This window comes from Chanos chanos, chromosome 3 (genome assembly GCF_902362185.1).
Source record: "Chanos chanos chromosome 3, fChaCha1.1, whole genome shotgun sequence".
NCBI lineage: Eukaryota > Metazoa > Chordata > Actinopteri > Gonorynchiformes > Chanidae > Chanos > Chanos chanos.
Genome location: NC_044497.1, coordinates 38,294,577 through 38,317,443, shown reverse-complemented (window position 1 = coordinate 38,317,443; position 22,867 = coordinate 38,294,577). Strand labels below are relative to the sequence as shown.

The window sequence follows — 22,867 nt, the reverse complement described above, 5'->3', positions numbered from 1 at the left end:
TCATTTTTAGAATCAGGAACTCTATATATAGAGGTTTGGCCTGTAACTCTTCAGCATACCTCACTCTTCCTCAATGCCAGTGCCCTGAAAGCATGTGAAGTCAGAGCTCAAGCAGGACGTGGACAGGCCTGGGTGTGACCACAAAGTGAGGATATGGCCAACCCCTCCTAAGGATGAGCTGTGTGTGTGTGTGTGTGTGTGTGAGTGTGTATGAGTTTGTGTGGCTTGCAGAAAGCATTGCAGTGTGGGAAGCCTGGGACATGTGGGCACCAAACACACACATACACAAGGAGCCAGCAGTCTGTGTCCCTGCCTCAGCACAGATTTTGACTATTTGTTTCTATTTCATCCTTACAAACAAAAATCCTCATACAAAAATAGTCCGTGCCAGAGAAAATGACACACTACATGTGCGCTAGATCTACAGTCTTTACGTTTCTGAAACAGCCATACTGGACAATACTGAATCACCGTCAATGTTTTTGAGCTGTACTGACTAGGAAAAGGATTGTATAATCCTTTGGTTCCAGTATTAGCGCTATTAGAATGTTATTAGCATATTGAATCTCAAATAAGACATATAAAGCTTTGTGTAAGGCGGATCCAAAGTAGGCACTTTCCTTGCTGATTAGAGACATAAACAACATTTAAGGCACAGCAGCAATCTTATGAGAATAAGTTGTGTTGACTGCATGGAGAGACTGGTGACTAAATCCGAATGTTATGAGATTGGTTTTAGTTGACTAGGACTAGAGATGGGAGCTGAAATCTGAATGAATCAGAGACTGGATAGCAAGGCTCAGAGGCCATAATTACCAGTATCAGAGAGCATGCACCATATACTTAAGCAGCCAGTGAAGTGCTAGGAATAGCAGTACAAGTGCATTTTTATGAGTTAATAAGAGCTTGGGCTAAGCCAGATGTCACGAGTGGCTCTGGCTAAACCAGCCCTCCCCATTCCACCACACCCTATGGGCTGGAAAATAATCAGCATAAAAGCCCCAGCATGAGATTAGAATGTCTGTGTGTGTGTGTGTGTGTGTGTTTGCGTATGTCTTTTTGAATGTTTTGAGAGAATCAAATTTTGTATGAGTGTGATACGGGCTTGCATGAATTTTAGAGTGTGTTGGGCCACGCAGGTTTCTTGCCAAGTAACATCCTGCTGCCAGACTTGAGATTTTTTCTCTACATTAGCCTAAATGGGATTTTTGGACAGCTGTATTCCCATAAGAGCGCATTTGTAGGAGTATAACCATTTTCTCAGAATACTGGGAACAACTTTGAAGTTTTTTCCAATACTCTAAGAAAAATGGTTATACTCCTGGTAGTAGTTGCCCAGGCACTGGACAAGTAACTGTGTGCAAATGTCATACCTTGAATTCACAGGGCCTCTCAGTCTTGTTCATGCTCTGACTACAACTAGCTTAGTGGTGCTATCTCTGCTCCTTAGGGAACTGATGCTTCAGCTGGAACTATCAGTGAGGGGGCTTTGAGAGGGTCTGGCGCTCCCATAGTCTGCCGCCATATGAAATGCAGCTGATGTGATTAAGAGAAAAACAAAAGTGTTTTGGTTTTGCCTGGTTTGTCTTGTTCTCTGTATGAATTTGTGATTTTTTTTTCTTATGAAGAGAGCTTTTTGAAATCTCATTGGAGTTAGTTTTGACATTTAGCTGTGATAACAGTTTAAATCATTTTTAAAGTTATTTGGAGAGTAGGAGAGGAATTATGTGGTTACCATAACTGTGGATGGGCGGCTCCTTAAATATGAAAAGGAAGAATCTTTAAAAAAAAACAAAAAAACATGAGAAAATGTTTTTGTGCAATGCTTTTGTTGACTCAGGACCGTGGTGGTGATGGTGATGATTACAGAGGTGACTGGTGAATGAATGAATGAATGAATGAATGAATGAAATGAATGAAATGATCTTTTATTGTCATCCCATCCATATACACAGTACAGCCACACACACAGTGGGATGAAATTGCGCGTCCTCAGGACCATGGTAAGTTGGACCTGAAGTAGCCGCTGCACCCACGCACGCTGCCATTGTGGATCAGTTGGGGGTTAGGTGTCTTGTTTAAGGGCACTTTAGCCGTGGGTGCTGAGGGAGGGGAAAGCTCTGCTCATTCACTACCCCGCCCATATTTTTTCCTGCTGGTCCAGGGGATTGAACCTTTCAGGTCATAAGCCCACTTCTCTAACCTTTAGGAGACGGAAGACCCCCCAAAAAAGATTGGGGAGAGCGTATACGCAGTCCCATACAAATTATGCAGTTGAGATTCCTGCATTTGGGGAATCAGCATAGCCCAAGTGCTATGGCTAAGCCTCACCCTGGGTGAGCCACCTTTGTGATCATGGTGTCTCGTGGGAAAAATATTGGTTTGCTGCATAGGTGTACCTTTTAAGACCTCATGGCTATTGTCGTGATAAAGTATTAATATTACTGAGACCTGTGCTTGCGTAATTACTATATACTGCAAAAATGTATCTGTGTGTTAGAACAATGAACATTTATTATGTAGAACACAAGGCCTCTGTGTGTCTGCGACGCCTGGGAGCAAACACCAATTATCTGGTGTTCCATGAGAGAAGTTATCTGGTATACACCCACACATATCCTTGGAGGTCTGTCTCACTGTATGGAAAAGCTCTGTTTTCCTTAACCTGAGAGAGAACTGCACTTCCCCTGAGGTGTACCTCTCCTGTGCTGCATGAAATAAAGAAATGATTCATCACATCTGAGACTTAGACACATGAGACACATGTCTCTGAGACTTAGACACATGAGACACATGTCTCTGAGACTTAGACACATGAGACACATGTCTCTGAGACTTAGACACATGAGACACATGTCTCTGAGACTTAGCAACTCTCCATAAGGAGATTCCAAATTTCCCTTACAGTCTCCCCTGCCAGGTAATGGTGATGGTGGATGTGAGTGTTGATGGAGATGGGGATGATGGATGTGACTAGTGATGATGGAAGTGGGTTGCGATGATGATGGGGGTGATGGAGGCGAAGTGATGGTGGTAATGATGGAGGTGACTGGTGATTGTGGTGGTAATGATGGATGTGACTGGTGATTGTGGATGTGAGTGGTGATGGGGGTGGTAATGATGGATGTGACTGGTGATTATGGATGTGAGTGGTGATGGGGGTGGTAATGATGGATGTGAGTGGCAATTGAGGTAATGATGGAGGTGACTGGTGAGGGTGGTAATGATGGATGTAAGTGGTAGTGGTGAATGTTATGGTGCTATTAAAGGGTGCTGTTAAAGAGGTACAAATGAGTTAAAGGAAATACAGAACATATAGAATTGGCTTTTAAAACTAGACCATTTCCAGTAAAAGATCATTTTATTCCCTTCAGGATCCAGATGAAGGTATATACACCTCAACCCAAATTATACAATAACAACTGATTGCATGACCCCTGTAGGAAGCTGCTGTGTCTGACAGCCACGGTCTGTGTTTTTCTACAGGTGCCAGGATGAGTGCCCAGTTGGCACATACGGCGTGGGCTGCAGCCAGACGTGTCGCTGCATGAATGGCGGCAAGTGCTATCACATCAGCGGGGCATGTCTGTGTGAACCGGGCTACACAGGTGAATACTGCGAGGTACGACTCTGTCCAGAGGGTGTCTACGGGCTCAAGTGTGACAAGACGTGCCCCTGCCACACCCGGAACACTCGCAGGTGAGACACCCAGCAGAAGAATGGACTGGACAGTCTCATGTAGAACGTGGTGGTGTTTTGGCTGCTACCTATGACTAGCTTGTTTAGATCTTCTCATCATTTTTTAAATCAAATTCCACACTGATCATTTGGAAATAATATCAGAATAATTTCTTTGATAGTATCAGTAGTGATGTCCTCCATTCTAATAGAGTACAGGAAACTCAATCTGTTGTGTCCCTCTAGTTTTTGTCACACCATTTCAGCTTATTTTGGCAAGAGTTCACATTATTATGATCTCATTTTATGAGTCGTTGTAATTCATATTGATAATTTGTCCTGAGTTACATTAATGTATCAGATATATAATTGTAAAAGTTAAAGCAAAGGAGCGGTTAGCAGTTCAAATTGTGAATGATGCGTCCTGTCCAACATAATTGTGACAATGATCCCATGTCATTCACTGTTGAATTGTACAAACCAGATTCATGTGATGGCCCCAAAGATTTGAAGTTCCGGACGTATGTCTTAGTCAGGGCGGATCTGGCTTCAGTTTTTTTCTTTCTATTGGGCATGGGAAGAAGGGGAGTTTAAGGATAGAAAAGTGTTTGGGGGAGTCATGGAGTGTGTGTGTGTGTGTGTGTGTGTGTGTGTGTGTGTGTGTGTGTGTGTGTGTACATATTGATGTGTTTAGGGGCACACAGTTGTCTATTGTGGTGCTGTCTGTGGGTCAGACAGACTGGCACAGCTGCCATGCCACATGTGTTAAGAGTGGGGACAGCTGCCACATGCTGTCTCAATAGAGCTGCTGTTTCAGGTACACACAGCTGCCATGCCAACAGGTACTGGGCAGAGCCAGAGTACATTTGAATCAACCAATCAGTGCCTTTGTATGATATGTCTCATTAGACCTGTCCTCCAGTTTCAAAACTGTTTCCACAATACAGTCTTAAGCAGGGTTTGAAGTCATATCAAACTGTACATTGTGCAGATTTTACATTTTCATTAGAATATATTTATTCAGTCAGGTTGACCAAGTAGGTACAGCGTTTTATGTGTAATTACACAACATTTTGCACAACATTCAGTTATTGGCCTTGTGTTCCTCATACAATGTAAAGCTTTGATTGATTTGACATCCTACTGTTAGTGGTGCAAGTTTTATAGGGGTAGATATTAGTAAACAGTACTTGACTGTCAAAAGATTTGAATTTAAGTTCATTGTATGTGAATAATAATGTATTATTAGTCATGTCTACATAATTAGATTTTACACTGAGTTGGTTTTTACATTTTATTTTTGAACGTAAGAAGCAGATCTCAGCTCAACCTATAAGTGTTGTGGTGCGTGTGACACTGTTATTCACGTATTACATGTGGCTTGTGACCGACCCCTCTCTCTTTCTCTCCCTCTTTCTTTCTCTCCCTCTGTCTCCTTCTCTGTCTGTGTCTTCATCCACGCGTCTCTCTCAGCTGCCACCCCATGTCGGGTGAGTGCTCGTGTCAGCCAGGCTGGTCTGGTCTATACTGTAATGAGACGTGTACTCCGGGTTTCTACGGTGAGGCCTGCCAGCAAGTGTGCCAATGCCAGAATGGTGCTGACTGCCACAGCGTGACTGGAGAGTGCATCTGTGCTCCTGGCTTCAAAGTAAACATGTGTTTGTCTACATGTTTCTATTTTTGTGCTAAACAAAGTGAATAAACAACCTTCACTGTCGTGCAATAAACAACTGTTAGATTACGACTGACAACTGTGATAATGTTGATGTTGTTATTTATTTGTGAATGAACTGTTGTCTTTACAGGGGCTAAACTGCTCCACGCCTTGCCCTGCAGGGACCCACGGTGTGAACTGCTCTTCCACATGTGCCTGTAAGAATGGAGCCGTATGCTCACCTGTGGATGGAGCCTGTTCCTGCAAAGCAGGTCATTTGATTGACTTAAACTGACTTCAGATTCATGTAGTTCATCCAAAATGACCTCATCATGCTTCACCTCACCTCAGTTCTCAATTTGACTCAGTTTGGCTGACACTCTTCTCACTGAGGTTCGGTTTAAAAATGTCAAATTTGCTTCCACTCTCTGTGTCATCCTGACATGACTTCTCTGCCTCTCAGGTTGGCACGGTGTGGACTGCTCCATAAACTGCCCCAGTGGCACGTGGGGACTGGGCTGTAACCTCACCTGTATGTGTGGAAACGGAGGGGCCTGTAACGCACTAAATGGCCAGTGTACATGTGCCCCAGGTTGGAGAGGAGAGAGATGTGACATTAACTGCCAGGTTAGTTACACTGCAGGCGTTCTATTGGTTTTTTTTTTCTTAGAAGAAAACAACACCAAAAGAGTTTATACCAAATTAAATTCTGCTTGCCATTTTGCTTGTCCAGTTTAGTATATTTGGTTTGTGAGGGTTCTTTTTAACACTGGAAAGGAATTTGGTGCTACTCTCTATCCAGATTGATTTGTTTGTCATAGAGCTTATTGTTTAGCCACAAGCATTAGCCTTATCTAAACTCAGCACAGGCAGCAAAACCATAACCAGAAATTTGATCAGGGTTTTGCTTGTGTCAGTAATGTCCCCGGAATGTAAAGTCAAGTCTCCCTGATTTTCCACGGTGAGAGGACTGATTAGAATAAAGCCACTTTAACATTAACAGTCTCAGCTTAGTCCAGACTGATCACATGCTGTAAATCAGTCAGCATAGCCTTGATTCACAGCTCGCCTTAAGCTCAAGATCTCTGTGATCAGATAGTTAGGAATTTGAGGATTAATGTTGTTCTCTCCAGTGCTGTGGAGCCAGTATGTTAAACCACAGCATAGGCAGAACATGAACAGAGTATCTGCATCATGAGTAGTTTTTGCCTTTGTTTATCTTGATAAGACAAAAATGTATCATTCATCACAAAAATGATAGGAAAATAAAACAACAAAGAAATATGCTCTTCAAGTAATCTTACCAGTTAATCCTGACAGAAATATATAAGCTTTCCCGTGAGGAGTGCAGGCGACCCATTATTCCCTGATTATGAAGATATGCAAGGTAAAGAGCCGAACAGTGATGAGTCAGGCCATTTTAGTAGAGGCAGAACTTCATGGTGACATTTAGATATTTAGTATGAATGCATGAAGTACATGCCCCACATGTAGCCTATATGCTGTACTGTGTACTGTACAGTCATTTGTAAGCCAGGGATCTTGCTGTACTATAACTGACATGTTGTGGTCTCTGTAGGATGGCACCTATGGCATGGACTGTAAGGAGCGCTGTGATTGTAGCCATGCTGATGGCTGTCATCCTGCCACAGGGCACTGCCGCTGCCTCGCAGGCTGGACTGGTAAGCTCTGTTCAAAGACTGGGTTCAGGATTGACATCTGAGAATCACAATTCCAGTTTGTAATATGAGTTCCAAACCAAAAGTCTTATGTTAGAGTTTGTCTAGAAAAACAAACTCAGGTACTAGATCTCAACTAAGAAAAACACTAGAAATAAAAACTTGCAGTACTTAGGAAAATAGAAAATACTTGATATGATGTCTGTGTGGACATAATAAACAAGTACAAAATTTTATAAAAACTCTCCTCACTTCTCTTTTCCTCCACACTCTTATGGTAAGCGATACTTAGCATACTTATGGTGTCACTCACTGCATCAGCCTTTTAAATGTCCAGAGTTACTTAACCAGAGTTTATCGCCAGCATTCCGCCGTTGCCTAGCAACACATGCAGCCCCTCAAAGAACCCTTTGTCCCAAGTCTTGGCATGGTGCTCTATCACAATGTTGCTTATCACCCATGTAACGCTACACAGTCCATGAGGGAACAGTGCGGACAGAGTAAATACTTATTTTTGCTAAAAGGAATAATTATTTGTTAGTAAACTCAACATTGTTCTGTCATTGGAGAGAGATCTCTCCTTGTCTGAAACAGGATAAGATGGGAAAGTTAGAAACGATGTGTTCTCCCCCTGCCCCTGCGTTTGTGTAAGTGGCTGGAGGGGGGAAAGTGTAACTGGGTGATGAATAGGGTCCCAGTCTCTACATTGAAAATGGTCTCTTTCCTTTGGCTCTTCTCCTGCCGACCTTGCTTTTCTTGTAAGGTTATTATGAAAGAGTGGGAGTTTTCTTTTTGTTCTTCACTCCTCTCTTCTTTCTTGTTAGAAAATAACTTGGTGCTGTTTTAAGTTGTCATATCTACTTATTACAAGACTTCACAGATGCTCGTGCCGGTTCATAATCCGTGTCTCTATGGCTAACTACAGAACGCCAGTATGTGTTTTCAGAATTCCCATTTATTGCATGCTTCACCAAAACAGTCAGCATCAAACTGATATGGAGATTATCACTAATGAGCTGCAAAAAGCACATGAAATTCACAATCTTATTCAAAAGAAAAAAACAAAATTACAAGTAATAATGATTACTAATCCAGGTCAGTTTCCAAGAACTTAATGAAATGAACCATCATTTCTTAATTAAAAATTAAAACTGATCCCAAACATAATGTTCTTTTTGAAAGGCAGTGTGGTGAGATTTTCAATTGTCAGTGCTCTATTTTTGGCCTGTAAGAGGGTCATACTTTTACCACCGGCAGCTGTTATGTCAAACTCATATTTTCCTCCTATTAAACTCACCTACAGAGTCAGTCACTCCAACATATCACATATCAAATTCCTTTAGTTCCTTTAAAGCGAATGATCCATGAGTGCAGCATATTTTATTATATGAGGGAATTTACTGCGGAGAAAATAGACCATATATTTAAAAAACTCTACCTCTGACTTCCTCTCTTTGACTTCCTGTTGGTGTTATGTATATAGCAGGTGGCCACAGTTATTACCCTGGTTGTAGAGTTATGCCCAGTGAGGAGGTGCTTTTCCTAAACCTCAATGTAATCAAGAGACAAATCACACTAATTAATAAATTTACTACACAAGACCACAGAGCTGGACCTTGTTCTGTAGGTGTGCCTTCCTTACTGGTGTTCTCTCTGGGTCCTGTAAGTCCATAAAGACTGATGCTCAACCACTGGCACTTATCCTAGTTGGCTACAGGATCACTTCGGCTGTGGAAGAACATGGAGTGAATAAATGCGCGTGGACATATGTAGTCAAACATACTGACATGTCGTATAACTATGCAAAAATACTAAAGATACTGTTTGCATGGCGTGATATGGGTTTATTGTCCTGGCACAGGGCAATAATTAACGTATTCTTCACAAATACGTTTTTTTCTTCATAATGCTGTTTATAAAATACCATAGGGAAATATGGTATTTACCTAACTTTAAGATATGCAAACACCAGGCACCTGGTTGTCACTCACCCAGATGAGAAATGATTGATGATGTAGAATTTTGAGCTTATATGCTTCTTTCAGGTAAGAGCAAGTGCTGTGTGTTGCTAAGTCATTGAAGGCTTCCCTAGTTCCAGACTACAGGAATGCTTATCAAAGCTCAGCATTGCTAAACCAACTCCTATGCTCAGCACTTTCTGCTCTCCTCTTCAGGCTAGTGATGGAGAACTCTTAAAAGATGGATTCTTTTCTTTTGTCAACAGTGATTGCTTTCTCGGTCCAGGCTGCTGATATCATGCTCTGCTTGTGTAACTTTAACAGCCTTGGGCCTTGGGCCACCATCTGCTCCTGATCTGCACCAAACTCCCATGTAGTGGCAACACTCGAGTTCAGTTTTGTTCTCCTTTAACTTCTGAGCTCTGTTTATCATAAGAAATCCATTTGTGAGATTTTTGGTTCTGTGAAATCCTGTTATTTTCAGAGTCTGCAGTTTAACTTGACTCTGACAGGACCTGACACTACTCACTGAGTGTGGGCGTGGCCAATGCTGCTTTTTCTCAGATTAATTGGACACAGGTTGGGCTTGGGCCTGAGTGGTACAGCCGTGGCTAAGGCTTGAGCTTAAATTTCAAGCTTCTGCAGGACTCTAATTGAGAAAACTCTGCTCAGATAGAAAGCATGTTTAGAACATTTAGCTTATTCATGCAGCCACTCTTCCTACAATTCCACTTTAATAAGGCAATTGATGAGAAACTTGATGTTCCTGAATCTATTGCTAGCACACTAGCGAAGCAAAGCTTTACTACCTGTGGAATTCTGTGTTTCCACATGCATGTGTGTGTTTGTTTGGGAGATAGATGCATCCTAATAATTTTCTGTTTCTGTTTTTGACAAGGACAACCTTGACTTATTTGAGACTAATCATAATGACTGTCAGACTTGTGGAGGTTTCTTCTCCCTGCATGTCTGTCTTAAGAGCCTGTGTCCTCTTGTCGTCCATTAAACTGCCTTCCTGCAGTTCCAGTTTATCCACTCACTCATGATCATCTATTTATCATTTTCTGTCATTGGAAATATCAACAATTGCTTCTCAAATTATTCAGAGCCTGGAGGTTGCCATTTTAGCAGTGTTTGCCATCAGCAACTCATTCATCTTCACTTCTTGGCGTCTTCTTGGCATCTCTGGTTCTGAGAGTTTTTAAAGTTTTGTGACAATTTGGTCCAATGTAGGCATCAAATAATATCAGTCCATTTCAAGCTAGTGTCATCCTTGTGTTTTAATTTAAAAAGGACCATATTTTCATCTTAAACTGTTTGACAAGGAGCTCAACAGAAGCTTATCCCTCTCTGTTAACTGTATAGCCATGACATATGACCTGTACAGTATTCGTTTCAATGGGCTTCTTCTGTGAGGCCTGTTTGACCTAAGGTGTAAACACTGTATCATCAATTCATATAATTCCACACTTTCGGTATATATGATGCGCTCTGTATGTTTCAACTTATGTTTGGTATGAGAGGTCATTTGTGGTGAGCATGCAGGAATGTGTGATAGACATGTCTTTCTGATGACACTCATTGTGACCGTTTGTTGTGTGTTTCTAAGGAATCCACTGTGACAGCGTGTGCCCTGAGGGTCGCTGGGGGCCAAACTGTTCTCTGCCCTGTAACTGCAAAAATGGAGCGTCCTGTTCACCTGATGAAGGCACATGTGAGTGTGCTCCGGGCTTCAGAGGAACCACGTGCCAGCGCAGTGAGTATACATTTTGACATTACTTGGGCGTAATGGTGAATAGAAATGGAGTGGCCTCAAATCACCATACACTGACACCATACACCTCAAATCAACATACGCTGACAATAATCTGGTGTCACTCAGATTCTAAGTATGTGAATTAGCCATTGTATTTATCAGAATTATCCATATGTTGTTTGTGTTACTCAAGGCGTACTTAAACATCAGTCCACAGAACATAAATTAGTACTGCTACTGTGCTTAGTTATGCTCTATCTTTCATTCCTGTGTGGTGAGGGGATTACATCTCTCTCTCTCTCTCTCTCTCTAACTCAGTCTGTTCTCCGGGTTACTTTGGCCATCGCTGTAGTCAGACATGCCCACAGTGTGTCCACAGCAATGGGCCATGTCACCACATCACAGGACAGTGTGATTGTTTACCAGGCTTTAAAGGAGCTCTGTGTAATGAAGGTAAGACCAGTCCAGTTACTCAAAACACCCCTCTTTAAAAGATAAATGACTGTATTCAGAGTAGCTGTGACTTTCGACATGTCATTCAACTGCCATCAGCCAGCAAACAATGAAATATTGACTGAGCAGAGAGAAGTGAAAGTAGAAAATCCAATTATAGTGTGACATTGTATAAAAGCATACGCAAACTCCTCAAACAGAATTCATAAGCAGTTGCTTAAAGGCAACAGTTCCTGACGTCACAGCATAAGCTACACAAGAGAAAATAACTTCTTGGCCTGTTTTCTGTGCTAGAGCGGCCCAGCAGACGTCATAGCCCTCATGATTAAGCCACATTTACCACACTGTGACAATTACCACACATATTTCTCAGTTTAGGTGGACACCTACTTTATTGTGCTGTACAGTGTATATACTAGACTAGGGCTGCCCCCGACCAAAGGTTTTCCTAGTTGACTGGTAGTCGTTAGTTTAAACCATTAGTAAACTAGTCGTCGTACGTTTATGATATCAATTTAATTATCTAAATACATTGTTTGGGGGGCATCAGAAAATGGTTTGAGTTTCAGGGCTGAGAAAAAAATGTTATAAGTAACATTGTTAACACTGTGCTACATTACAGAGAAATACAAAACCGTAGTAATGAGCCTTTAAAATATAAATTTTACAAGCGCATGCAGCGAGCCGCCTGTTAACGACAATATCAACCGCAAAAGCGGATGCCACAGCATTAAGTTCTGTTAGCGAGCAGCTGGCCAGCTCACTTTCGTAACTACCAAATGTGCACAAACGCTTGAAAATGGACGATATGTTTGTTTTCATTTGTTTTCTTAAAAACTGTACACATCATGGTAAAGTATAGGGATTGGAGTATGTGAATGGCAGCGACATCGGACGGGTTCTCCCAGGCGGCCACACAATTAGGCCATTAATTATTTAGCATAATGGAATAATAACGTTAGGCTACTTAAATGCTTCAGATGATAATATTTGAGGTCGACAAATGATAGGCAAATCTTTGCATGCAGAGTTTGCATGTCACCTTCTTGGGGTCATCCTTTACAAGCTCGAAATGATCCCACTTTGGATGATTTCCTGCCCGACATAGTTTAATAACTCTTTAATGACAAGCCGCAGCTCCCGAATGGAGTTGTTTTTACATTTTTGTTTTTACATTTTTCCCCCTGCAACTAACCGACCGATAAAAACTTGGTCGACTAAGACTGTTCTCATCCACTAACGGTTTGACTGACTATCAGGGGGCAGCCCCATATTGGACAGACCAGAAGTTTTTAAAAATCCTTGTTTTGACTGAACGCGACGCGAAATTTTCAAGCGACGCAAATACATGAAAAGTCAATAGCAGGACGCGAATGGGCGGAGTTCGCGGCGAAACTGTGAGCGCTGCAAAATTGCCGAAGTTAGCGTTCGCTTGAGTTAAAAAATGTTCGACGAGCGAAAATTTCGCCTGGCGAAAGCCAATCACCTTCCAGTAAGGCTACAAGCCACGGCCCCTCTCCAGAAACGTCATAGGTCCATGTAATCTGATTGGTGTAATCAAAAACGCTTGCTGTGACGTAGCGTAAAATTCTGTTGCTCAGTTTTGTCAGGCAAGCGATCAAACCAGTGCGAGAAATGCGAAGAAATTTCGCTTCGCTTTCGATTAAAACGCCTCTTTAAAATCTACAATACACTTAATATTGTGGTAAAGAAGAGTAAGTGTTTCTGCTGCTCACGTACTGGACACTTTGTTGTATTAGCATGCATATTATCAGACCGTTGTGCCGGTTATTGTATTTTATGGCTTATTTCAAATATAATTCATTTACACTGTTCCAAATGTAAGCCTCTGTTGGCTTAGTGACCCCATTAAATATTTTTTGTTACCCTCCTGACAGTGTGTCCTAGTGGCAGGTTTGGAAAGAACTGTGCCTGGCCGTGTACCTGCACCAACAATGGCACCTGTAACCCCATTGATGGCTCCTGTCAGTGCTATCCAGGCTGGATTGGCAGTGACTGTTCACAGCGTGAGTATGACATGCTGCCTTGAGCTACAGAATCACTGCATGTATGGCTTCTGCCACGCTGGACCAACAATACCCACCCTGAAGTAGGAGCTAAAAAAGTCCCTCAAAACGGCGTTCTAAGAACTATGATCGTCCATAGTTACTGCAGAGCGGACACACAAAAAAGGGGTACTTCCTCCAACAGTTCTAAGAACTGTGAAAAAGTTCCTTCAGTCCGAAAACTCCTAATGACTTAGTGTGAGCAATACATGTAGCCTTGAGCTCAGCATTTGTTAAAAGCTACATAATGTCTATATATGAGATTTTGTCCTGTATTCCACTGTATGGTACTTACATAGTCTTGTTGGTCTTGTGTTCAACTGTATGGTCTCGCACATTTTTTTTTTTTAATTGGAGTCATGTAAAGTTTCACTGTTTCAATAGTATTAGTAAGCAGTGTGTTGCTATGATGTACTTTACCCATATATGTCATAGGGTGGCAGTAGACACTAACATGACATTCTGAGTGATGTTATTCTTGCTGTGTAATAGTGGGTAGAAATGCTATATGTTGTTTTACATTCCTCATATTCTGCATTGGTATCTTAGATCCACTAAAATTATTTTTGGTCATTCAAAGAAAGACACTCCAAGGTGCATGTGTATTTATTTAAGTTTGATTTAAGGTTTAGGACAGGTCACCCTGCCTTTATAATTGATTTAAGCATAACATGAGTTTGGCTCATGGGATGGTACCACACTTTCAGTATGAATTCTTCATTTGAGATGTAATTACTTCCTCCAAAAAAGAGCCTCCTGAGTCATCCTCAAACCCCTGGAGACAAGTCTACCATGGACAGGGTTCTAAGGAGTTGCCCCCTGGCATTCAGTTTGTACCTCACTGTCATGGTTCAGTTTTTGGTAACACATGTCTTGTTGGGTTTACTGCTGAATCAGGTTTCCATGGTGAGACTCCATATCCTAAGATGACCCCGGCTTTCTTTGGCATTCTTAACAAAACAGCTGGCCATAGATCTGGCCCCACATAAGACGTAAGCCTCAGAACTAAGAAATATTTTAAGGGTTCTCTTGAGTTATTTAGAAAAGCCAGATGCTTCTGAAGAGTTAAATTCACTCACATATTGCAGTGATCTTCAGCTTCACTGAGAAAGGAGATGCTGAGGTTGGCATAAGTTTAAGAGTGGAATCAATGTCAAAGAAGCATCCTTTGGCGCCCCCTGCTGATCTCTGTGATGATGTATCCATTTTTCAAGGTTGCCACTGAAATGATGCATTCTTGGCACATTCTTGCATACTACATGAATGGCTCACGAACATTTCCGTCATACTCAGGGATTTTCATATGAAGTGTCAACAGTGTGTTTAGATAGTGGTCAACGCATTTTGTTTGTCTGTGTTGCCGAGAATGTTTTTTAATACTTGCCAAGCCCATGTCACATGTCAAAGTGTGTGTTGTGCTTTGAGCTGTGTGTTTATGACTGTCTTTATATTCAATTTTGCAGCTTGTCCTCCTGGTCAGTGGGGACCAAACTGTATCCACACGTGTAACTGTCATAATGGAGCTTACTGCAGTGCCTATGATGGAGAGTGCAAGTGCACCCCAGGGTGGACTGGATTATACTGCACACAGCGTGAGTCTTCTTCTCTGCAGGCATTTCACTGTTCCCCCTCCTCTCCCTGGTCTTTGAGCGGACCTCCCTTACTCTATCATTTTTTTATTGTTAGTGTGTGCATGTGTGTGAGATTTTTGCATAATTACTGTTGTAGCCAACTATTATTAGCTACAATGATGGCCTTATATTTAAATATATAGTGTAAGATGCAAATACTCTGAGGTAGCATTAATGATACTGTTTCAGGGACAGACATCTGAATGACAGTATGACCTGTGTGACTTAATGTATGTGAATACACTGCAGGTTGTCCGTTGGGTTTTTATGGAAAGGACTGTTCTCAGACTTGCCAGTGTCAGAATGGGGCCGACTGTGATCACATCTCAGGCCAGTGCACTTGCCGCACCGGCTTCATGGGACGACACTGTGAACAGAGTGAGTAACAGCCTATATTCCAGAGATGTTCCACAGAGTTATTAGAATAAACCTATAATAATGTCATAAACATTTAATATTGCACCAGTTACCAGATTTTATATCTTACTGTTTTAAAAACCAGTGCATTGTTTCTCAAAAACATCTTACATCATCCTAAGGAACATGTTTAATTTTAAGTTGCTTTCCAATAGCATCTTAATTTAATAAGCCCGAATATCTTTGACTCCTTTTAGAAAGGTAAATGTGTCACTAGAAGGCAAAACACCCCATGTACCACTTGCAGTACTCACCACAGACTAGTGATTTATGCTTTAAATTTACTTAGCCATTGACATAGGCTGTATAAGACTTTGTATTCACTGGGTATAGAATGTCACCAAATAATATTTCATTGCTCCAAAACATTTAAATTGAGTGGACAAAATCTTTGTAGCTCAAACCTTTTAAGGTAGAGTAAATTATGCCATTAACACATTTATTGATTTATGGACCCAAACATTTCAGCACATCTCAAGCAGTGGAGATAAGAGAAGTTTTGGGTATCTGCTTGTGTGAATGTTGTTAAGATTGCATTTCTTAGCACAAAACCAGATTGTAACCAGAAAATGATGCCTAGTATGAGACACGGTGGTGTCTCAGTCTTCTAAGAACATTACAGTATATGGTTAATGAGCAGAAAAAGAAACTCTGCAGACATTTTCATACCTGTATCTCTGTGTGCGCCCTCAGAATGCCCATCTGGCTCTTATGGTTATGGCTGCCGACAAGTGTGTGACTGTCTGAACAACTCCACCTGCGATCACATGACTGGCACATGCTACTGTAATCCAGGATGGAAGGGAGCTCGATGTGACCAAGGTAAAGAGAGCTGGGGTTGCTTCTGTATGCTCTATTCACAGGCGAGCTGCACCAAGTTCAAGTCATTATTCAAAATGAGTTGAATTATTAATGAAAACACATACATTTAAAAACTGAGACCACTGAAGACATGAAGTATTCAACAATGAGGAATATAAATGTCCTACTGAATATTAATAATATGCCGATTTAAGATAGGGTAACTTGATGCTGTGTATTGTTTCCTCCTTACTGAAACATTTCAAAATGGAATCTGCATTCTGTTGTTCTTCATTACATTTACATTTACAACATTCATTTAACAAATGTTTTTATCCAGAAAATCAGCATAATTTTAACCAGTAAAACAGATCGAGCACTGCCCACACAAATTTTTTTTGAAGGCGAGGGAGGGAGGGATTTTAGTCTGTAGTTCCTGACATGAGGAAGATCCAGAGTTGACTGTCTGAGATGAGCTCAGTACCAAGCCAGAGGAGAGGGAGACAGAAAGGGAAGGATGTCACTGGAGATGATCTGGAGGAATGCTGATGGAACCAGGTTGTTGGACATCAGGTTGAGCGCGCCAGCCTCTTGAATGGATCTTGAATTTGTGTTGAATTTTTATAGCAAACTCTCTGTGGAGATAGATGTGTGCTGTAGCTGATGGCTGAATGAGTTGTGAATGTTGAATAGTAGCCTGAAAATGAAAAGATAGCAGGGGGGTGGGGGGTGGTTAGTGGGGAGAAAGTGGAGAACGGTCTCTCGGGTTTTTTTAGATGCATTGCAGTGCATACATCTTCGTAGCTGTACGTGTGGAGGAGACAGCTTTGAACAGAGTGTAATACTAAGTCAGATTCAGCAGGTGCATTGGATTTCCTCCATATCCTTTCTGCTGCCCTTAGTTTAGATCAATCTCAATAAAGTCCATGGGACAAGCAGTGAAGGCTGCCGGGTAAACTGAAGTAAAGACAGAGTAAACAAAGAGAGAGCAAGAGGGAGGAAACTCAAACTGAACCAGTTATGACATGTAGTACATATCAGTATGTATGCATATGAGAAACTGCAACCTTAAAGCGCTACAAACACAATCAGAGATCAAAGTTATACTTACAGTAGAAATAAATACTCTTAACCTAATCACTGTGACAAACTTTTTTTTTTTTTCAATTATTAAAACTTTATTTAATCGTAAAATCATACAGAGGTCAAAACACCTCACAATTCTTAAATTTCATGTTAAATCACGTAAGCACATAAAACTATTTTTTAATTGGCTAGTAATCCAGGATCAAAGGTCAAACAAGTGAAAAGCTTAAGCCGTGTATTAGGAGAGAAGATTGTATGTTCCTGGCTGGCTTTAAAAAAGAACAGATAAAGTATATACTGATGTGTGAGGGGGTTACAAAGTAATCTTAAGGCTCTTTGATTCAGGGTTTCCTAAGAGTGGATTTACATTTAGCAGATTTTGTTGCATGCATATAAATTGAATAGTTAAAATCAAGACTGGGGAGAAAAGTCCATTTTTTTTCCCTTTTGGCAGGAAATGAAAAACAATATCTAGCCCTGAAAGAGGAACTTATTTTCAATTGTAAAATCTGCAATTTTATCAATACTGAGATTGAAATTTCAATCCATACCAAGCAAGAATTTGAACAAAGTAAAAACTTTTTAAGTTGGAATACCACCGTTAGTAGTACAAATACAGTTTATCTGTCATGATAGATTTATCAGCATTAAAACAAACTAAAATCTCAATAGTTCAACAAAGTATGAATAAATGTTTGGTCATAAAGTCTCCTGATGTTACCCACATGGGTTTGGTTGTGTCAGTGGATTTGTATTACATTATAGCCATGTCCATAAATATCAGTTTCCTGCACTGTGATGATACAACTTGGTTTCCGCCTCACCTAGCTGGTGTGATCATCGTGGGCAACCTCAACAGTTTAACCAGTGCAGCAGTGCCAGTGGACTCCTACCAGATTGGTGCCATTGCGGGCATAATCGTCCTTGTACTGCTGGTACTCTTTCTCCTCCTCCTCTTCGTCATCTACAGGAAAAAGCAAAAGGGCAAGGAGCCCGCCATGCCCGCTGTCACATACACCCCTGCCATGCGTGTCAACGCTGACTACGCCATTGCAGGTTAGTGAATGTGTTAGAGGAACAAGCTTGTAAATCGGAACAGCTGTAAACCTCTTCAGGCTTTTTACCTCTGTGGATTTTTATTTTTCTATATTAGCACTGAGTCACTCTGGTGTTTGAGTTTTGAGGTGCTTCACATGTACTTATCTGTGTTTCCTTGTTAGCAATTGGTCTAGTCTGACCTATTTCATTTAAAACCTTTTTTTTCTTTTCAGACACACTGCCACAGACAAATGAAGGACATCCAAACAGTAATTATTTTTCTAATCCCAGCTACCACACTCTGACCCAGTGCACCAGCCCTCCGCACGTCAACAACCTGCCCTATGGAAAGGTTAGCCCACCTGTGCTGGACTGGGATAACTGGCCAGCTGGCATTGATTTATTTTAGAGTTCAGGGTTATGGAAATCAGTTTAAGCACATTCACATAGACCTGAATGTATTAAAAAGTACAGCCTGCAACACAGCGTTTCAGACATCCAAACATTCAGCAAAGCCATGTAATTGTAACCCCTGCAAAAAACGTATTTCTGTAGTTATAAATGAGCGATTTCTGTTCTTTAAGAGTAATGCATAACAATGAACATGTCTGATGGCACTCAGCTTTTAATAGTTTGACATACATTAAGTGAAGTTCTGATAAATTCTTCCTATAGCTTGAAGCAGATAGGGCTGCGGATTGAGAGAGATTTGTCTTGTCTCAGGATTTAAGCCAGAATTATGACAGCACGACGCAGATATTGCTGTAATACTCTCTGAGAAAAATGTGATGTACATTTATAAAGGCAATGTACAATGGTAAAAAAAAAAAAAAAAAGTCAAAGTTGAGAAATATTGTTGAATACAAAGCCTGAAGTAGTAATAGTGTTCTGTTTTTATGGCTTACAGTCAAAAAACAACCAGTTGTTTGTGAACCTAAAGAATGCGGAGCCAAGAAAGAGACCTCCTCTGATGGAACACACTGGAACATTGCCTGCTGACTGGAAACAAGGAGGCTGCTTCAATGAGCTGGGTGAGATTTTAAAGGGAAAAAACTCCTATTCTTATCTCACGCTATCATTTGGTCTAACTGGAATACATTCAGATGCCGAACTCCAAATGGCTACAGATATACCAGTATCTGCAACACTGTTTTTCGACAGGAAATTCCATCACTTTGTGTTTTGTTGGTCATGGAGTTTGCTGCCTTAGCCGCTGCCCAAGAATCTCCCATAATAAGTGCTTAAACTGGTTTGGATCTGGTGACTGGGATAGCCACGGCATATGTGCTACATTGTTTTCATGCTTGTCAAGTCATTCAGTGACTGTTAGTGCCAGTAATGACTGTTAGTGAGCTTGTTGTCATCCTAGAAGAGACTACTCCTATCAGGATAGAAATGCTACAACACAGGATTGAAATCATCTGTCAGAACTGCTTTGTTCTCTTAGCTATTTATCTTTTTTCTTCTGCTCAGCAAACCACTGCCTGTGTTCTTTGCACCTCCATGCTCCAAAATCTGTATTTTTAAGTTTCCATGCATGACTGCTTATTGGACTTAGGCACAAGAAGGGGTTTTACTGCAACCCGTTCATACAATGCCTCTGTGTAAAGATATCAATGGACTGCTCTTGATTAAACTGCCTACTCATTCACCAGATTGTTATTTTCAGTCAACAGTTTCAGTTACTCATCTGTTTTGCCCTGCAACTCAAACCAGTACATGGACATTATTGTCAAAGGGTAGTGCTCTGTGGGCCACAGTTGACCCTAGTTAATGATGTCATTCCCTCAGACTTACCCATAGTTCCCTGTGACATTTCACCAAGTTGACAGTCTTAGTCACAGAGGCTCTTGTGAAAAGTGCCTCAGCGGACACCCATCTTTCAAAATCATTTACATCCAGTCAAAATAGCAGAGGACTGTGCCTGCCCAGCAATTTTCTGACATGACCCTTAGCATGATGGGATATCAATTGTTTAATTAACTCAGTAACCAGACCTTTGTGCGGGCACCTGCTCTCATTATACTTTGTATCCCCCGTGTCCCTTGTTCCTTTATTTTGAAGTTTTTGAAATTCACATAAATAGGAAACAGACATTAAGAGAGAAAGGAGTGGGTCATAAATTAGAGGCTCAAGAATACAGTGAGAGAAAGAATAAGAATTTGGTTTTTGGTTTGTCCAACACGGACCACTTTTGAAAATTTTATTCAAATATTTAATTCTAACAAGAACAAATGAATTCAATGATCAATGAATTCAGTGCGTCAGTTTGCCAAAATGATGTTCCCTGGACATTTAATCCTTGTGACTGGCTTTCAGTTAAAATAGCGAGAGTATAAAGAGCTCATATAGTGATCTGTGCTATGATTTTCTCTGTGTGAATGTTTTTTCTCCTTAAGCCCAGTTTTAATTTACTTCATTAGAACCTCAAATGACACGGTGTCTCTATCACTGTTGCATAAAATTTTGCGTCAGCATTTAGCCACACTGGACTAAACAGTGATTGTGTCCTTGTTAAAATGGATTGTGTCCTTGTTTTTCTCCCCTGTCTCTCTCCCTTGTTGGGCATTCTGCTGGGTCCCACACTCTCCACCTTGTTTTCTCTCTGTTACTTGACTAGGAGCTTATGGGGTTGACAGACGTTACATGGGGAAGTCTTTGAGAGGTAAGAGTTCTAGTTTTGTTTTGAAAGACACTAGTTCTAAAACCTACTCCTGAGCCTGGGATGAGTTATTATGACCATGAATAAGTCATAATAATTCATAAATCTGTGACTTAAAAGTCCTAGCTTCCTGATTCACAGCAATACCTGATCAGATTGCATTCTTCGCACGACTATTGATAAATGCAATACTCACAAACCACAAAAGGTGCACAGTGTGTCTCTTTTATATGCCATTGTTTATAGCTGTGCATGACATAGTATCAACTAAGCTCATTTTATGTGTTTTTTTTAACCAGCTCATGTGTTTTTCTATACTTTGCCTAGACTTGGTAAAAGGCATGCCCTACCATGCCAGCACCAGCTCCCTCAACAGCTCAGAAAACCCTTATGCCACCATTAAAGATCCACCACTTTTAACCCCCAAGAATACAGAGTGTGGTTATGTGGAGATGAAGTCACCGGCACGACAGGACTCCCCCTATGCAGAGATACACAACTCCAGCCCTTCTAACAAAAATGTCTATGAAGTTGGTAAGATGTTCCATGATTTGATATGACTGCTAATGTTTTCTCAGATCTGAGAGAATCTGAGAGTTCTATGCAGTAATACACAATAAACACTTCATTTGGAATAAAAAGGAACAAAACAAGATTGACTCCTGGTGCCAGTACACATTGTGGAATATTACTGCACATTTGCCTGCAATCACCTTTCGTGGGACTCAGAGTGGTACAGAGTAGGGTTTGGCAGGAAAGCCTGTATTTGATGCCAAAGTTTAGCTTGCATTTTGGACGGGAATAGTAAATATCACAGCATAATGTTTTATGATCATTATGTGTGTTAGGCTACATAGAGGTTTACATTGCTGATGATTATTTTTGTTCTATTCATGTCTAGGCTAGTCTGCTGATGCTATGGATTTAGTCGCTTGATGGTGGAATGCAACATTACTATGTGTGAAAACAGTATAAAATTGACACTATTATGACAGCACTGAATCGTTCTGCCGACCAAACTTAGCACAGAGCAGTGGTACCTATAATGGAACCTATTCTTTAGCCCTGCTTAAAGAACAGTCTTACAGTTTAAAGAACAGTCTCACTGCAGTGATAACAGACATATATATATATATATATATATATATATATATATATATATATATATCTCTTAACCTTAATGTGGCTATCTAATTTCAGAGCCTACAGTCAACACTGTCCAGTTGCCTGGCAACAACTGCACTGGACCCTTCGGCCAGGACCCTTATGACCTACCAAAGAACAGCCACATCCCAAGCCATTATGATGTGTTGCCCACACGAGACAGCCCCCCATCTCCCCATAAAGAGCTGGACAGCGAATGAACTCTCAAAAACTTTCATTAGAGACCATGCCCCCATTGCAATGGCCCTAGCCAATAGCCCTGACAGATTCACTCATGGCTTGACACATGCTCTTACGCTGCATATCTCTTCAACACTATATTAACACTCTTATAACTCTATTTTATTATCAAACTATTACTGTAATCATTCTTTATCACACTTTGTTTAACTGAAATTGAATCTGAATATTTACCCTTGTTTCACATGTTTGGTCCACCGAGCTGCAGCACCATCCTTCAATATTTACCTTGAGGGAAAAGATTGAGCATTAATTTCTGACAGGTAAAGATACAGTAGCAGGTTACTGTAGCAATTTAAAGGAATACTTTTCAGCTTTAGCCCTTTCATACAATGAATCATTCCATTCACCAGTGACACCATATCACTTGCCTTGACTATTCTGTAGACTAGCATATGAATACAAAGCAAACCTCAGTTTATTTTTGTAATGAATAAATATCTTATTGAGTATTAGGCAATGGAAAAAAGAGGCTGAATTGTCCATTTGGTTGTGCTTTTTGAGTTTTGTATGAGTCAATATTCGTAGGCAAATGTATTTCAACTATCTGGACTGTCTTTACAGTGTTACAGTTTTTGTTCTTT

General features: G+C 40.8%; 1 protein-coding gene and 1 pseudogene across 1 annotated transcript in view; one reads left to right on the top strand and one right to left on the bottom strand.

Annotated features, from left to right (window-relative positions):
• The window catches only part of megf10 (multiple EGF-like-domains 10), a 55,817-nt gene extending 33,574 nt beyond the window's left edge, over positions 1–22,243 (top strand). The window contains exons 11-27 of the mRNA XM_030767830.1: positions 3,487–3,699; positions 5,152–5,326; positions 5,484–5,604; positions 5,796–5,959; positions 6,912–7,014; positions 10,579–10,725; positions 11,044–11,178; positions 13,077–13,205; positions 14,708–14,836; positions 15,125–15,253; positions 15,986–16,114; positions 18,008–18,235; positions 18,451–18,569; positions 19,125–19,248; positions 20,838–20,882; positions 21,207–21,413; positions 22,080–22,243. Coding sequence (XP_030623690.1) covers positions 3,487–3,699; positions 5,152–5,326; positions 5,484–5,604; positions 5,796–5,959; positions 6,912–7,014; positions 10,579–10,725; positions 11,044–11,178; positions 13,077–13,205; positions 14,708–14,836; positions 15,125–15,253; positions 15,986–16,114; positions 18,008–18,235; positions 18,451–18,569; positions 19,125–19,248; positions 20,838–20,882; positions 21,207–21,413; positions 22,080–22,243 — 2,461 coding nt within the window. The remainder of the gene's footprint in view (positions 1–3,486; positions 3,700–5,151; positions 5,327–5,483; positions 5,605–5,795; positions 5,960–6,911; positions 7,015–10,578; positions 10,726–11,043; positions 11,179–13,076; positions 13,206–14,707; positions 14,837–15,124; positions 15,254–15,985; positions 16,115–18,007; positions 18,236–18,450; positions 18,570–19,124; positions 19,249–20,837; positions 20,883–21,206; positions 21,414–22,079) is intronic.
• On the bottom strand, positions 2,235–2,378 carry LOC115808837 (uncharacterized; annotated as a pseudogene).
• Positions 22,244–22,867: the final 624 nt, after the last annotated feature.